We start from the raw sequence: 16,781 nt of genomic DNA, 5'->3' as shown, positions 1-16,781 counted from the left end.
TTTATATGTTGTTGTTTAGGTGGTCATTGGATTTGCCCAAATGTAAGCCAGTCTTTTTACAGTATTAAGAATCACTTTTCTTCTTTTCCTAAGGTTGTCAAAGAACCAATTATGACTGAGGGTGTCGGTGCTGAGCATGTTGGCTCATTGGATCAAGTTCCACCCAAGTCCAAGTCCTCTAAGGAAAAGGTATTTATGTCAGAACTTCTTGTCATTGGTCTTCTAGTCTTAACTGAGATGTCTCAAAGATTTGTCAGTACAGTTATATTGGAAGAAATGCAATATTTTCCTCAAATGCTCTGAATTTAACAGGTTTCTTTGAGTAGTCCTGGTAACACACACTAGTCTGGTTTGATTACATTGTGGGGTCTTTAGCAGCTGAAGTATTTGTTTCCAGGGATGGCTGTTTGGGGCCATGCACACATTTCTGGTATACAGTACAAGTGGGGACCCCGTTTGAGGTTTCTTTAGGTCAAATATTTTAACTCTGTTTGTGTAACTACAGATCTTGTTTGCCCTCAGTAGCATTGCTCATACCTGGCTTAAGACAACATGTATGTTTCAAATCAGAAAATACAATGCAGACATGTTTACAGGCCAATTATGTGATGTCATCTTAGGTAAACATTTGAACCGGTCAAATTGGTACAGAAATTTTAGACATTTTGATGAAGGATCGCTGATAAACTGAACCAGAAATGGTTTCTTAGTTGAACATTACAGCTAAGATTCATCAACAATGTACCATGCTAATCAACAGCTGCATTTCTTTTGATTAGTCAATGGTTTTATATGTTGTTGTTTAGGTGGTCATTGGATTTGCCCAAATGTAAGCCAGTCTTTTTACAGTATTAAGAATCACTTTTCTTCTTTTCCTAAGGTTGTCAAAGAACCAATTATGACTGAGGGTGTCGGTGCTGACCATGTTGGCTCATTGGATCAAGTTCCACCCAAGTCCAAGTCCTCTAAGGAAAAGGTATTTATGTCAGAACTTCTTGTCATTGGTCTTCTAGTCTTAACTGAGATGTCTCAAAGATTTGTCAGTACAGTTATATTGGAAGAAATGCAATATTTTCCTCAAATGCTCTGAATTTAACAGGTTTCTTTGAGTAGTCCTGGTAACACACACTAGTCTGGTTTGATTACATTGTGGGGTCTTTAGCAGCTGAAGTATTTGTTTCCAGGGATGGCTGTTTGGGGCCATGCACACATTTCTGGTATACAGTACAAGTGGGGACCCCGTTTGAGGTTTCTTTAGGTCAAATATTTTAACTCTGTTTGTGTAACTACAGATCTTGTTTGCCCTCAGTAGCATTGCTCATACCTGGCTTAAGACAACATGTATGTTTCAAATCAGAAAATACAATGCAGACATGTTTACAGGCCAATTATGTGATGTCATCTTAGGTAAACATTTGAACCGGTCAAATTGGTACAGAAATTTTAGACATTTTGATGAAGGATCGCTGATAAACTGAACCAGAAATGGTTTCTTAGTTGAACATTACAGCTAAGATTCATCAACAATGTACCATGCTAATCAACAGCTGCATTTCTTTTGATTAGTCAATGGTTTTATATGTTGTTGTTTAGGTGGTCATTGGATTTGCCCAAATGTAAGCCAGTCTTTTTACAGTATTAAGAATCACTTTTCTTCTTTTCCTAAGGTTGTCAAAGAACCAATTATGACTGAGGGTGTCGGTGCTGAGCATGTTGGCTCATTGGATCAAGTTCCACCCAAGTCCAAGTCCTCTAAGGAAAAGGTATTTATGTCAGAACTTCTTGTCATTGGTCTTCTAGTCTTAACTGAGATGTCTCAAAGATTTGTCAGTACAGTTATATTGGAAGAAATGCAATATTTTCCTCAAATGCTCTGAATTTAACAGGTTTCTTTGAGTAGTCCTGGTAACACACACTAGTCTGGTTTGATTACATTGTGGGGTCTTTAGCAGCTGAAGTATTTGTTTCCAGGGATGGCTGTTTGGGGCCATGCACACATTTCTGGTATACAGTACAAGTGGGGACCCCGTTTGAGGTTTCTTTAGGTCAAATATTTTAACTCTGTTTGTGTAACTACAGATCTTGTTTGCCCTCAGTAGCATTGCTCATACCTGGCTTAAGACAACATGTATGTTTCAAATCAGAAAATACAATGCAGACATGTTTACAGGCCAATTATGTGATGTCATCTTAGGTAAACATTTGAACCGGTCAAATTGGTACAGAAATTTTAGACATTTTGATGAAGGATCGCTGATAAACTGAACCAGAAATGGTTTCTTAGTTGAACATTACAGCTAAGATTCATCAACAATGTACCATGCTAATCAACAGCTGCATTTCTTTTGATTAGTCAATGGTTTTATATGTTGTTGTTTAGGTGGTCATTGGATTTGCCCAAATGTAAGCCAGTCTTTTTACAGTATTAAGAATCACTTTTCTTCTTTTCCTAAGGTTGTCAAAGAACCAATTATGACTGAGGGTGTCGGTGCTGAGCATGTTGGCTCATTGGATCAAGTTCCACCCAAGTCCAAGTCCTCTAAGGAAAAGGTATTTATGTCAGAACTTCTTGTCATTGGTCTTCTAGTCTTAACTGAGATGTCTCAAAGATTTGTCAGTACAGTTATATTGGAAGAAATGCAATATTTTCCTCAAATGCTCTGAATTTAACAGGTTTCTTTGAGTAGTCCTGGTAACACACACTAGTCTGGTTTGATTACATTGTGGGGTCTTTAGCAGCTGAAGTATTTGTTTCCAGGGATGGCTGTTTGGGGCCATGCACACATTTCTGGTATACAGTACAAGTGGGGACCCCGTTTGAGGTTTCTTTAGGTCAAATATTTTAACTCTGTTTGTGTAACTACAGATCTTGTTTGCCCTCAGTAGCATTGCTCATACCTGGCTTAAGACAACATGTATGTTTCAAATCAGAAAATACAATGCAGACATGTTTACAGGCCAATTATGTGATGTCATCTTAGGTAAACATTTGAACCGGTCAAATTGGTACAGAAATTTTAGACATTTTGATGAAGGATCGCTGATAAACTGAACCAGAAATGGTTTCTTAGTTGAACATTACAGCTAAGATTCATCAACAATGTACCATGCTAATCAACAGCTGCATTTCTTTTGATTAGTCAATGGTTTTATATGTTGTTGTTTAGGTGGTCATTGGATTTGCCCAAATGTAAGCCAGTCTTTTTACAGTATTAAGAATCACTTTTCTTCTTTTCCTAAGGTTGCCAAAGAACCAATTATGACTGAGGGTGTCGGTGCTGAGCATGTTGGCTCATTGGATCAAGTTCCACCCAAGTCCAAGTCCTCTAAGGAAAAGGTATTTATGTCAGAACTTCTTGTCATTGGTCTTCTAGTCTTAACTGAGATGTCTCAAAGATTTGTCAGTACAGTTATATTGGAAGAAATGTAATATTTTCTTCAAATGCTCTATAAACTTTGAACTTAACAAGAATGTTGTATTTTGTGTATCAATTTGTTTTCATGAAGAATTATTCTTCATGTATTTTGAAACTTAGCTCTGTCAACTTTAATAATTACTTTAAATGTTTCCAAATGTTTCTTTTTGGCTTTGTTGAGAAAATAGCTTTCCATGATGAGTAAAATTCTGTAATGATACTGGTTTAGGTGTTGTATTTATCTTTTTTTAGCATGATGGGTCTAATTAGTCATGATTGTATTTTGCAATTTTACTAAACACTAAGTATGATTTGGTTTGGTAATTTCATTTCATCGTCTTTAATTACTTGTATTACTTCAGGGCTGTATTTGTTATACATGTGTTATTTATTTTGGTTTTAAAGGTCGCCAACCATGCAAGAAGGGAACTTCAGATGAAAGAGAGGTCCTTGCAGTCAAAAAAATCTTGATGGAATTCATCAACACCTGTTGAGTTCAAGGGAAAGCAGACTGTGATAAGTGTTTAAAACAACTGCATACTATCTCAGTATCCCGAAAATGACAGCAGTGGGACTTGCCCTGCACAGAGTGGAAAACAATCAGAAGAGTGAAGTCCAATGCGGTTTTCCTGTGTGTTGCTGACCACTCATTTAATGTATGATATTTTTTTTTTACTCTTAAAAACTGGTATTGAACTCAACCTCTTGAAGTATGTCTTGAGGTCATTGCTCTGTCCAGACTTTCGTTTATTCGATCCTCCTGCTTGTGATTTATTTATTTCTTTCATTTCTGATTTATTGTTCTGCTGGACCTTGGTGTCAAGTGTGCTCCTTTATGCCTTCTTACAGTCTTTAATCTTGACTTTGAGTTGCTTCTGACAATCTTGACTAATTTTTTGTCCTCACTGACTCTGGAGGAGCATGTATCTCAGTGCTCTCTTGAGGTTCTATTTAAGCAAAAATGTATTTAGTCTTTCCCATTCTGAGGAATGCACTCTGAGAACGTGGTAAGATTGACGTTCTCAGAGTGCATTCCTGTTGATGGCCTGAAAACAATTACACAAGGCTTCTTCAGCTGCCTGTAACCCATCTCCTCACAGTTCTCATCATCACAGGTTGTTCCTGGATAAGAGATTTACAGTCAAGCAGAAGAACACAAAATTGTGATCTAATTTGCAAGAAAAAAAAAATTCTGTAGAAATGTATGCATCATTTTAATCCTTTTATGTAACTTCTTTAAAAGAATAAATGTAACAAAGCGGTTCCAGTATGCTGCTCAATACTAGATTTTAACATAGTTTGAGTGCCCACTCAATTTATTTTTTGCTTGATTCCAAATTGTAGATTTCATTGTGCATTGCAGTGGCTCTCTAAGCATTTTGAACCTGAAACTGTGCTACAGGTACTAAGAATGTAATAAAAACGAATTAGTGTGTATTTATTTCCCCACACATTACTAAAAACCTGACAAGTCCCCAAGAGCCACGTTCTTATCATGTTGAGAACTCTAGTTAGTCTTATTGCAAATTTTAAGTGATATGTTTGTTCACTGCCCCTCTAGCATGCTACTTGATTTTTTGCAGAGCTGTGCTACTTTCAGAAAGGGGGGTTCCCAGAAAGCATGGTCTTGTCTTTAGTCCCCAGTAGTGTATACAGACAAGGGGGGTGTGTGTGTGTGTGTGTGTGTGTGTGTGTGTGTGTGTGTGTGTGTGTGTGTGTGTGTGTGTGTGTGTGTGTGTGTGTGTGCGTGTAGGTGTGTGTGTGTGTGTGTGTGTAGACCAAAACAAAAATTATGAGTTGCACATTAAAAATGAAGAACAACATGAAGACAAGCCTTCAAGAACAATGCAACAAATCTGATAAAAAAAAAACCTAGTCTGTATTAATCACTAGAGACTCAGCTGAAATCAGAACCATTCTGATCTATTGGATAAATATGTTGATCCATCTTTGTTCCCAATGGTATCTTAGCAACTGTTGCCTAAAGATAGCATCCTTTCTGTTGGAGTGTTTTTTCCAGCTTTTGTGCCTCTGGATCCAAACTGAGTCTAAAGACTCTTGTTAGTTGTTTTGTCAACTGAAGAACTGCATATATATTGTAAATTTAAGCTGTACACCTCTTATTGTTTTGTCATTTCGAAAAGGAGATGCAGTGATTTTATATAATCCTGACAGCATTCTTAGTATCCCAGAACATCAGTTACCGTCTCCTTAGACTGCTGAGGAAAATATCCGCTGCAGAAACCCATGAGGTTTCCAGTCCAAAGAGGCCTGTAGACTGTAGACTGTAGGCTCTGCCTCAGGTTCAGCTTTTCTGAGTTCCATAACAAAGAAAACAACCGAAGCTGAACTTGTCTAGGCTGATATGACTTTTCAGAGGTCTGTGTTTGCATGTTTCAGTCAGATGAAGATATTAATCTCATTCCAAACCACAGCTGCTGCATTTAGCAGGCAGGTCATTCGACCTGCAGAGCAGCGACGAGTGCAGAGACGTTCCTGGTTACACAGTACGGCGTTCTCCACAACGCAAGATGCACACAACAAAAACGAACAAAAAACAAAACAGCCTCTCACTCATGGAGTCGTGATAAACAAAGACAAAATCTATGACTTGTTCTTTGCTTAAACATGTTAAACATGTTCTCCATCACCATTTAAATTCACTGCGGGGAAAAATGGAAGAGCTGCGATGAAATCTGTTTCTACAAGCCAAACCACAATCCACTGCAGACAAGACAGGAAGATCTGACGACAAGATATGTGACTCTGATTTGACAGAAAGCTCTTGGAAACTGACTATGGTAATGGAGACCAAAAATGAAAATCCAAAGTCATACAGCAATGGCACAACTGTCTCCTGGACATAGCTGTCAATACCAGAGGATAAGGCATTTCTAAGGAACGAAGAAATCACTGATAATGAGTCAGTTAAGATTAATTTTTTTTTTTTTTTTTAAAGAACCCTCCAGAAAAAGGAGAAGCAGACATTCTTCATTTGGTCTTTTCATTGTTGCAGAAATGAATCAAACATTCAGTTTGACTTGTCCAGGCTGGTGTGATTTTGCAAGTTTGCGCTGACACATCTTGATCACATAATTAATGTCAAATCAAACCACACTTCCCATGTCTGGCGACTCGTGAGGAAGGAAAACGTGTAAAGACGGGAACAAACGGGATGTTCCATCAATAACGGGAAAACGAATGCCCGCCCGCTTCGGAGTTTCAGAAGCAGTAGGTGGGACTCTGTTGACCCGTTGCCATTTAGAGCCACTAAGCAAATGAATGGAGATAAGACTGAAAGCCGTGACTCAATCTGCTGATCAAATTAAGCATGAGGACAAGACAGAGACCAAGTTTGATCTCTTTATTCAACCATCATGTTGTAACAACTGATCGAAAGAAAACAAGATGTGCAGCTGTGGGGTTCACTGCGACTGCTTTGGTAACGGGAATACAGCGTCTGATTGATCCCTACATGAACACGCCTTGAACTGCTTGTTTCTCACCGGTTTCACAGTCTTGGTGCAGTTGAAGACAGTCGAAGCTAAAAGTAGGAAGTACAACACACATGCTAAGGTGTTCTTCTTCATTTGGGTTTATTTGGTTATGCTCTGTTTTTCATGCTGCTGGATGTCGGAGCAACAAGAGACGCCAAGCAGTTCCTCTAACCTCTGATGCAAAAGAGATGAAGAGACACAATTAGTAATAAAAGGAGGACACAGCGCAGAACCAGTGTACTGAGGTCAGTAAGGCGAAATATCAACGTTCACTGGTCCATGACGCGGCTCTGGATCTGGTTGTTTCGTCTGGACAAACATCCTGTGGCAGCCTGCCATCTGCCTTTAGTAAAACAGTAACAGGAGGGAAACGCATCCAGATCCAGGCAGAGAAATGGAACATGGGAGCCATCTTCATGACAAAGCAGCAGCAACATCAGCAACACGTCAACCTGTGTTCAGTTACTACCACAGAGGTACAGAACACATTAATATACGCAATATTAATAACCACAAAGAACTTTTTGGACTGTAGTAATTATTCCAAGTAGCATTAGCTCACCAATAAGATGAACAAGCTAGCAGAAGAGAGGGTAAAGGTCACAGTAAAAGATGGATTTGTCACAGCTCACATCATCACATCAAAATATAATAATTTTTCATCACATCATTTTCTCATATTATTTTTTACATGTCTTTTGGAGGACCAGGACAGAATATTTAATAGGTAAAACACAGTGAAGAACACGATCCTGGCAGATTCCATGGGATGGTGACCAGAGTCCAGGGACAGGAAAAGATTTTTAAAAGTTTCAAAAACCACAAAGATTTTCCACAATCCGAAGCTTAAAGCCCGTTTTTAAAGAAGATTCCAGAGAAAGAACTGGAGTGACGCTGTGTTTCTCCAGGTTAGAACGATGCAGCATTGCCCCTCCCATACCTGATGCTGACTCTACCTGTCAGCTGGCTGAAAAAGTGCCACTAGACTTTCCTCTAGCATAAAACAGACAAACACCACTGTTGGAGAAAATTCCTGGTAGCAAAAAACGCAGTCGTTACAAGAAAACTAAAGTATCTGTACACATCCTTTTTGAAGGTAAGGCTGTTTAAAAACTAAAGTTGACAAGCTATGTGAATCATGTCTGTTACAAACACAACTATCCACTATTAGCTTCTTACACTCACAGTGTAACTCTATGAAGAGCATTACCCTAAACAGCTACTTCTACTACTTTACTGAGGTTCTCTGAAAGTAGCCAATTATCAGTATAAGTTCATCGTTACACACAAAAACTGATGTTAATACAAGAATAATATTAGACGCATTAAAAATCTTCTGATCTGTTTTTGTTGCTGCTAAAGATCTCAGGCACCAGTAGATGGAGAACTGCGCCTTAATCTGCAGCTTCTGGGTCAGATAAGAACAATGTCTCTGGCATTAAGGCGCTTAATGCTTCCTGGTTCCTCGTCACTCGGCCTTTACTTACGCAAACAAACAAACCCTGAGCCAGGTCACATGGAGAACTGCATCCAAATGTATGCATGCACACTGGAATGCATATTTACACAAACAAACGCGACTGGACTCCTCATGGGCGCATGTCGCTTTGTGACCTCCATGCTAGCTAACATTGTGCATGAGGGGCTCAGAGTATCAGTGACTGGTGACATTTTGACCTCTGTTGGGAGAAAGCATGAGACTGATTGGTTTAAAACTTTCACCGACACAGAAGGGGGCAACCTGAACTGAACCTGAATATTAACAACAACAACAAAAAAAAAAACACAATGTCGGTGAAATATCTGCTTCCAGCAGCTGATATGGAGAACACTTAACACGTTTTAACAGATTTTTATATGACATGTCTTTCATATAAATATATATTTTTTAAATAAAGAAGCAGACATTCAGATGTTCTTTGGATGCACCACTGTTTTGAGCGTACTTCGCCTGAATGCACACTGGCCTAACCCCATACGCCCGGATTATTTCCCCTCAAGGGTGAAGAATGAAGGGGGAAGGTGTTGAAGCATATTGTTTTTTTAAGCTTCAGGTAGCTGTAGCTATCTTTAGCCCCTCAGGTCACCTGCTTCTCCACGCTGCTGGGTCAGAAGATAGAAACAACCTTCACTACAGAAACTTTGGTCGATAAAAGTCTCTCCTTTGAATGTCTTCTCGGCAGAGATTAGCAGGAGGCGTGAAATCTGACTTGCAAAGCTTTCAACATCGTATTACAGGACGTCAGTCAGGCTGCGGGGTAAAAGTGGAACACATGTCCTAAAGGACTATTTACAATTGATAAACATTGTTTATTACTTATATTTCTTAACATTTCTAATTTACCATTTAAAAAGTGAACACATACTATAAATGGCATATTAAACCTGCTTAAAAACACACCACAATCTCCTAAATCACCATTTGCAAGCTATGAAGGCAGTAACTGGGATTTCGCAAAGAGCCATTAACACAACTCCATACATCACAAAGCTTCTTTTGCACTGTGGCAGATCAGTAAGTGCTGGCTTACTGTCATGTAAAAGTGTTGGCTCTCAGAGTATAAACCGTGAGCATCTGAAGGTGATTTATGGCAGCAGCTCCATCGTTCTCCCACAGACACACTTCACAGACAAAGAGCACCAGCCTCTGTGCACAGAGGAATGTTGGATCAATGCCACGTGCAAATCTATCAGCATCGTTCCTACGCTGAAAGGAGTCTTTTCCTAACAGCACACATGCTGAAGCTCTTTGGTGCAGATCACCTCTCTGTATGGCTCCATCCATCTTAAAACTCTCAGTATTTCAGTTTTCCATAAAACGTCGCATTCTGCATCTGGGCCAAAGTTCAGAAGTTTGCTGTGTGTAGAACTTCTCGGATACATCTGAGTTTGTTCAAACAGTTGCTTTCTTTTTATCACTTACCCATAAAGTCTAGATCTAGAGAACGACGTCTGGTTGTCCTGTTGACCGTTTCTCCCACCTGAGTGGTACGTTTCTCCAGTTCCTCCAGAGTCATTGGGCAGATTCATGTGAACGGCCATATCTTGGTTGGTTTGCTGTTGTGCCACTGTCTTTTCATTTCAGATGACAGCTTCAGGTGTTCTTTAATCTTCATGATGCCGTTTATTCACTGATGTTCTCTAACGAACTCCAGAGACCATCACATCAAAGATGGATTCAGAGGTCTGAGTCCACACAGAGACTCTATTGACTAATTAGATTCCTTCTTGAAGCTTTTGACATGACGCCATCTGCCAATCAATCCAGTGGGTTTGTCAGCAACTGACCAAACTCACACTCCTCTGTAAAACTTAGTTGCCAACCTGTTACACCCAAACAAACAAGCATAATTCAAGCACAAAGACGGATCAGTCTTTCTGCCTCTTACTGGTTTCTGGTGCACTAGGGCGTGTGTTTATCAGAGCAAAGGTGGACTTTGGTTGCAGAGAGTGAGTTTTCTGTTATAGTAGCTGCATTTAAACCAGTGCTTCTCAATTCCAGTCCTCAGGCCCCTCCGCTCTTCATGTTTTAGATGTGTGTCTTTTTCAGAACAGCTGATCCAATTGATTGCATGACCTCTTCTGCAGTCATCAAGTATTGCAGAAGCCTATTAATCACCCACAGATTCAATCCAGGTGTGTGGCAGAAGGGGAACACCTAAAACATGCAGGGCAGGGGGGCCTGAGGACCGGAATTGAGGAACACTGATTTAAACACCAGAAGTACTGACTGTGTCTGACGTGACATCCTCTTTAATTCCAGCTAACTCTGCGGTATGAAAGAAAAGCAGAACTCATTTCTTCTACGTGTTCTGACTGAACATCAGATTAGTGTGTAAACTGGAACAGACCAGTTTAATTTGCACCTCACAGCGCTGAGGGGAAGACCTGACGACATAAACGTCTGGTTTTTATGGCCTCAGGCAGTCAGACAGACATGAAGCAGAAAAATCAAATGCATTTCAGCTCCGATTAAATATTCATCAGTCTGATGAACCATTTGCTTCAACTCTTAGAAAAGTGCAGGGACTCTTCAACTGTTAGTATCTTTCGTGTATTTTTTTCTTGTTTTCTTGCTTTTATGCCCCAAGATCATCATTCTCACTTGCAACTTGCCTCAACCTGAAACCTGGCAGGTTGTGACTTTGCACAGAAAAGTAATACATTCCAAGCATACCACGGGGTCAAAGAATTGGAAGAACCAATAGGTGGCCAGCTGACTGCCCAGTCCCTCCTCCCTTCCACAACTGAAGACGACCAAAACAAAAAGAAATGGAGATTCAACAACAGAGAGAGAGTGAAGACAGACATCCCACTGCAAAATGGCCTCAGGTATCTTCAACATTGACTCCTGGAAGTAATGCCAGCTTCCTATTGGACACCAACCCCCCACTTTACCTATCAGCTCCACCAGGAATCAGGAATCTGGAATATTTGGTCCAAATGGATAATAATGAACATTTGAACAGGTTAAAGGGAACTTTATGGCTGAATTTAGGGGATGGACACTTTCAGTGTGGACTTTCATCCTTCACCCATGACTCACAAAGAGTCATGTCTTGTTTCGACTAGTTTATATTCCTGAGCAAAGTCTTGAGTCATCCTTTATTCCTTCATATCCTTTCTAAGCAGCCCGACTTTCGCCTGATACTTTAAATGAATCCTAATCAATGATTCTTCATGCTTAATGTCTCTTTGCTCTTTTTGTCTGAACTTGACAAGATTCTCAACTCAACTTATCAACTATTGGCGTTTCCACACATGGCAGATCATTTAGTGGGTAAAACCTTTTAAATTAGACCTGACTTTGACAACGGCTCTCTGTTAAGAAGGCACAGTCTCTTTCATTTTCATGTTGTAACACCAACTGAACAATAATACAGTGATCAACAAAAAAAAAATGACGCATCAGTTTGGTTCTATACTTGACAATGTGTGTCTCTGTCTGATGTTACTGACTTTCAGATACTGTTTTTCTACCGTTTTGGGTTCGACACACGGGGAGTGACGATCAACAACGACAGGCGAAAGCATCCGCCACCGAGAGGGAAAAACCAACACATGGGACACACAACAATTTTCAACGGTGTTGTGTTGCCAGTTGCTTGGCTGGAGGATGGAAAGCGATTGTCACCTCATCATGCAAGTTCCACAGGAAATGAATGGAGAGTGAGTGAAGTCGCCTCCCGTGTGTCGAGGCCTTTTGTAACGTCCTAATCCAAGTAATTCCAGATTCATTTTCTAATTGAAAGTCATAGTCTCATATTTCATTAAAATCATTAAAATTCACTAAACTAATAAACAATATTGTTGAGTATTTCATCCCATTTGACTCACACATCATTGATATTCCAGATTGAATAGTGCCTGTTTTTCTATTCAGTCTGGAATATAACAGCATTAGCAGCAAAATGCTAGCATTGTTTTTATTTTTAGAAGCTATGGAGCAGCTAACATTGTTAGTTGCTACTAAAACTCTATTGTGAGTTTTGGTATCAACAAAGCTCACATTTTGCTGCTACCAACATTGTTTTAATCTGGGGAAGTTTTATAAAATGCTTGGCTGGGTAGCATGTTCTCTATGTTTTCATATCACTTGTTGATATTTCAACTTGTAGCACCATTGTGTGGGTGTAAAACTTATATGCAAAATAAAATATATATATGTTGGTAAATATTGACAGTGGAGGCTACACCTACCTTGATGAGGATTAAAATAATTTTTTAGCCCTAAAAGGTCTTGTGTTGTCATCCAGTTTCTTTATTTTTAGCCACAAACTCTACAGTATGCTGCACTGGTCAGGTGTAGACACGAAACAGCAAATCTATGCAAAATGGAATGATTGCACAAAATGGTATTTTTAGTCTATTGCCTTTACCAAATAACTATGAACCAGATAGCAATGACTTTTTGAAGCAGCAACACAAATAAGGGCTCATGCAAGACCAACATCAAGAACCAGACACTCCATCAGCACATTATGTGTCTTTACAGATTTATATAGTTTGTACAAAACCTCAGCTTAAAAGGGAGAAGGGAGGAAAATGTAGGTAGAAGAGATAAAGATGACATACTACCACAAAACATGCAGTAAGTCACATGAATCTTTCTCATGAACAGAAAGTGGGAATTTATTGCTAAAGTAAATCAAGTTCTGTAAAAAAAAAGATAAATAAATAATGCTCTATCAGTAGCAAATAGCAGCTGTGTGAAATTATTTTTTAACTTAGCTGTCTGGCTTCCAACACAAAGCAAAGAACAACACAGGACACTGAGGGTCATTTTGTACTGTGGCAGTTTTTGTCAAGAACTTATTGTTATTTAAATCCATGGATGCATGGTCTAATTATGACAACCAAATACTTATTTCTATCTGAAGTTTTTTAAAATGATTTTTTTGCATAATTATTATAATTTTCTTCAACAATGGAGATCAATTCTCAATATATCGTGCAACACGAGACAAATTTCTTTACAAAACCAAAACCTCAATAAATTTACAAACTGCAACTGAAAAGCTACTATTAGCTATTGACCTCTTTTCTTGTTTAGAAAAGAGGTCAGTTTGTTTTCTCTTTTGAAGCTACAGAAAAAATAAAGCTCAGGTTGGGAATTTCTAAAAATGTATAAAATGCAGATCAGTTCATGTACGTTAGAATGAAAAGCAAATGCTCTGCAGTCAGTGTCAGAAAAGATTATTGCAATTGCAATACCATCTTCAGGTATCATAAAGACTGCGGCATAAGTCTTGATCTTTACCTGCATTCATTTCCTACTGTTTTAAACTTTATTTTATTTCCCCCTTTGTTGCTCCAAGTACAGCGACCCTGCATGGCAACGACCCCTGAGGGACGGAGCTGGGACGGCACGTCTACATGTCCCGCTAACAGAACAAATAGTTTTGGTACATATTCAGTCTGGCATGCTGCAGAAATTTAACCACTTAGCTCTGCATGGAGACTCGCGGTTACTGACCACACAGAGGAAGGAAACCACAAGTTTCTTCCTGTATCAAAGCAGAACTGCAGCTCAGATAGAGAAGATTAGGTGATGCTCTGTGATCAAGGATGGAGAGGCCGTTGTGATTGGCCGAGTGAAATCCAACACCAGACGACTGCGGAGTTTAAAAGAATTTCATTCATCTGGAGAAAGTTTGAGAGAGCTTGCTGTTACAAACACTCACTGTCCCTGATATTCTCGTCTGCACTGTGCTATACTGCGGTAATTTTTCATATATAAATGTAAAAGTGAAAAAACCCTTAAAACTGGTGAATAGTTTCAAAACATTAGTAATATTGCACTGATTGGCAACTACTTCTAAATAGTTATTTTATTGGAAATGCTGGATAAGCAACATGTGAATTAAATTGTTGTAACTTAAAGGCATCAGGGAGAATCCTGTTCATGTAAAGCAGAGTTACTGATAGCCTCAGGAGACACATTTTATTTTGACAACTTGCTGAACCCCGCCCCATGTCAGCCAGAGCAGAACGTGTCTCATCGTGTTTCTGACCTGCTTCGAGTGAAAGTCATTAATTCTGCGACGTTCCACTGCAAAGCGAAATTACACACTCATTTTGTTCCAGAACATTTTGTAAATGTACATATGGACAGACACGCTGCATGTTATTGTTTACATGTGGAAACTACGTGCACACGCATGAAGCTAGATGGCAAAAAGGACACATGTTTTAATTGGCGTCCACAGCAGCGCTGGAGCAATTCTGTTAACAGAATGAACCCTGGAGGTGGAGGGATTATTCATCTAGTGCTGCGCATCACAGGAAACAACAGAAAAACCTCAGAGGAACAGGTCAAAACCACTTTTATTTTTATTTTTTCTCACTTACTGTGTTGGCTACACTACACACAGACCTGCTACCATGACAACTGATTAGTGATTGACGCAGAAAAGCTAATTTAAACTCCTGCTCTACTGATGAGTTGGTTTGCAGGTCGCCTTTGTCTTATTTTTTTCCTGAACTGAAACACAGCAATTCTGCAGCACATGTACATGCTAAGGTTGTCAAAATCAAGCTAGCACAACGGACCTACTTCCCCTTCTCTTGCTCTTTTTTGTTAATTAAAACTTTTTCCTGAGCTTATCAAGTTGATGTAATTTTGACGATTAGCACAAAAATACTTTGTCCCGTTATTTTCCATATATACTTGCAGTAAAAGTGCTTAATGGCATCATGAGACAATACTAAATATATATTTTATAGGCTGTTAAAATATTAGCCATGAAAAATATTTCCCTTTGACTTATTTTAATCAATATTCAGTAATTGTTGATTTCTAAATAACTAGTTACTTTATTATGGTGAAGTTTTTATTTTTCTTCTTCTTCTTGCTTGTGTCTAAAATCGCATCATATTTCCTGCACAAGGTGTGCTAAAATCTGAAGCCAAAGAAAAAAAAAAGGGGCCCCCACGTTAAACCCTGCTCAGGGCCTCACACACGCTTGGGCCGGCCCTGGTTCTACATGTCCTTCTTGACACTTTCCGACCTGGATGAAAGAAAATTAAACCGCCTTTCCTCATCTGCTCTTGCTTTGATAAAATAAGTGAGTGATCCCCGGGGAACCAGACTGGAACAGCTGATCGCATCTTAACAGCGAAAGCCGCGCTGAGTCTCAGGTTGTCCGCAGGTGAGTGTGCGCCAGCTCACACAGGTAATGGTTGGCTGTCGGCAGAACACCCGATCTCTGCTCACACTGACAACAATCGAGTGAAACAAAAACATTTCCCAAACACATCCCGACAACTTACAGATATGTGTCGGAGCCCTTCGTCGTCTGTCTGTGCAGAGCTACCGAGAATCCAAAGAAGCTCCCGTCGGTTTTCCCCTGTTTAATCACAGGAAACTTCGCATCTATGTTAAATCCGTCGCAGGTCGGCGTCCCGCGGTACGCGGCCAGAGCAGTCCAAAGTAATAACCGTAGAAACATGTTTAGGTTCCTCATCCACTCCGGGTTCAGTCGGTTTTAATCCCCAACTCCACGATCAGGTCCACGATCAGCCGGAGTCCGACCAACAGGTAGGCTGATCCGACAGCAGCCGAACTCATGAATCAGTGCTGAGGTGTGTGTGTGAGAGAGAGAGTGCGTGTGTGTGCCGCTGCCCCTCTCTCTCCTGCTCTGATTTCCCTCTCAGCCTGTCTGAAAGCTAGTGCACTCATTCACAGTGAGCTACATGGTTGCTGTTTCTGTCTCTTACCGCCTGAAATCTTTCTTCAACACATCAAACAACAACCAGAGCTCAGCTTTACGTCTGAACAGGCCTCTGTTAAAAATGTCCTGTTTCAGGCAGCTGCTACAAGTTGGTAAAGATATTTATGCAGGTGGTGATAGCAAACTTTTTTTTTTTTTTTTTTTTTTGGGGGGGGTGGGGGGATCTAGCTAGATGTAAGTTGATTTGAAAGAATGCTGACATGGCATTCTGCTCAGTCAGTCATGGTCTGAGGTGAGAGGATTCAGTGCTAAAAACAAACAATCCTAAAACCTCATTTGAATGTTTAGCCGTGGAACTGAGGAGTTTTGAAGAGACATTCAGCTGAGTTTAAAGGAGTGGACTCTATTTCACCGTTTCTAAATGCTCAGGCCGGATATAAAAATTACAGTGGCTCCGCAAATTGGAATTACGAAAAGAAATGGAAACGTGCCAATTTAACAAAAACTCAATTTCTTCGATTAAAAAAAGTTCTGACACCTGTAAGAGTTTGCTTTTTCTTTTTGGCTGATGAACGTTTATCACCATGACTGAATTATGAATATATCTCAGGAATCTGTTTACATCTGTTGCTGCCACAATTTTTAATGACTTGTCTGTGAACAAGCTTATACACGTGTGATTTAAATTTTATTTC

General features: G+C 39.7%; 1 protein-coding gene and 1 long non-coding RNA gene across 2 annotated transcripts in view; both read right to left on the bottom strand.

Annotated features, from left to right (window-relative positions):
* itga3b (integrin, alpha 3b) overlaps positions 1–16,201 on the bottom strand; it is a 46,430-nt gene extending 30,229 nt beyond the window's left edge. Inside the window, exon 1 of the mRNA XM_014990851.2 lies at positions 15,686–16,201. Within this exon, the coding sequence (XP_014846337.2) occupies positions 15,686–15,879 (194 nt within the window). The 5' untranslated portion in view covers positions 15,880–16,201. The remainder of the gene's footprint in view (positions 1–15,685) is intronic.
* On the bottom strand, positions 3,577–5,170 carry LOC148153577 (uncharacterized). Its single transcript, XR_015766320.1, has 2 exons — positions 4,463–5,170; positions 3,577–4,410 (listed from the first exon to the last, which is right to left on the bottom strand). It is a non-coding gene; the product is annotated as an uncharacterized LOC148153577 (long non-coding RNA).
* Positions 16,202–16,781: the final 580 nt, after the last annotated feature.

The sequence above is a fragment of the Poecilia mexicana genome, unplaced genomic scaffold (genome assembly GCF_051168715.1).
Source record: "Poecilia mexicana isolate PSO_F unplaced genomic scaffold, ASM5116871v1 scaffold_19, whole genome shotgun sequence".
In the NCBI taxonomy this organism is placed as follows: Eukaryota; Metazoa; Chordata; class Actinopteri; order Cyprinodontiformes; family Poeciliidae; genus Poecilia; species Poecilia mexicana.
Note: the sequence above shows the minus strand (reverse complement) of the source record. Positions and strands in the feature narration are given on the sequence as shown.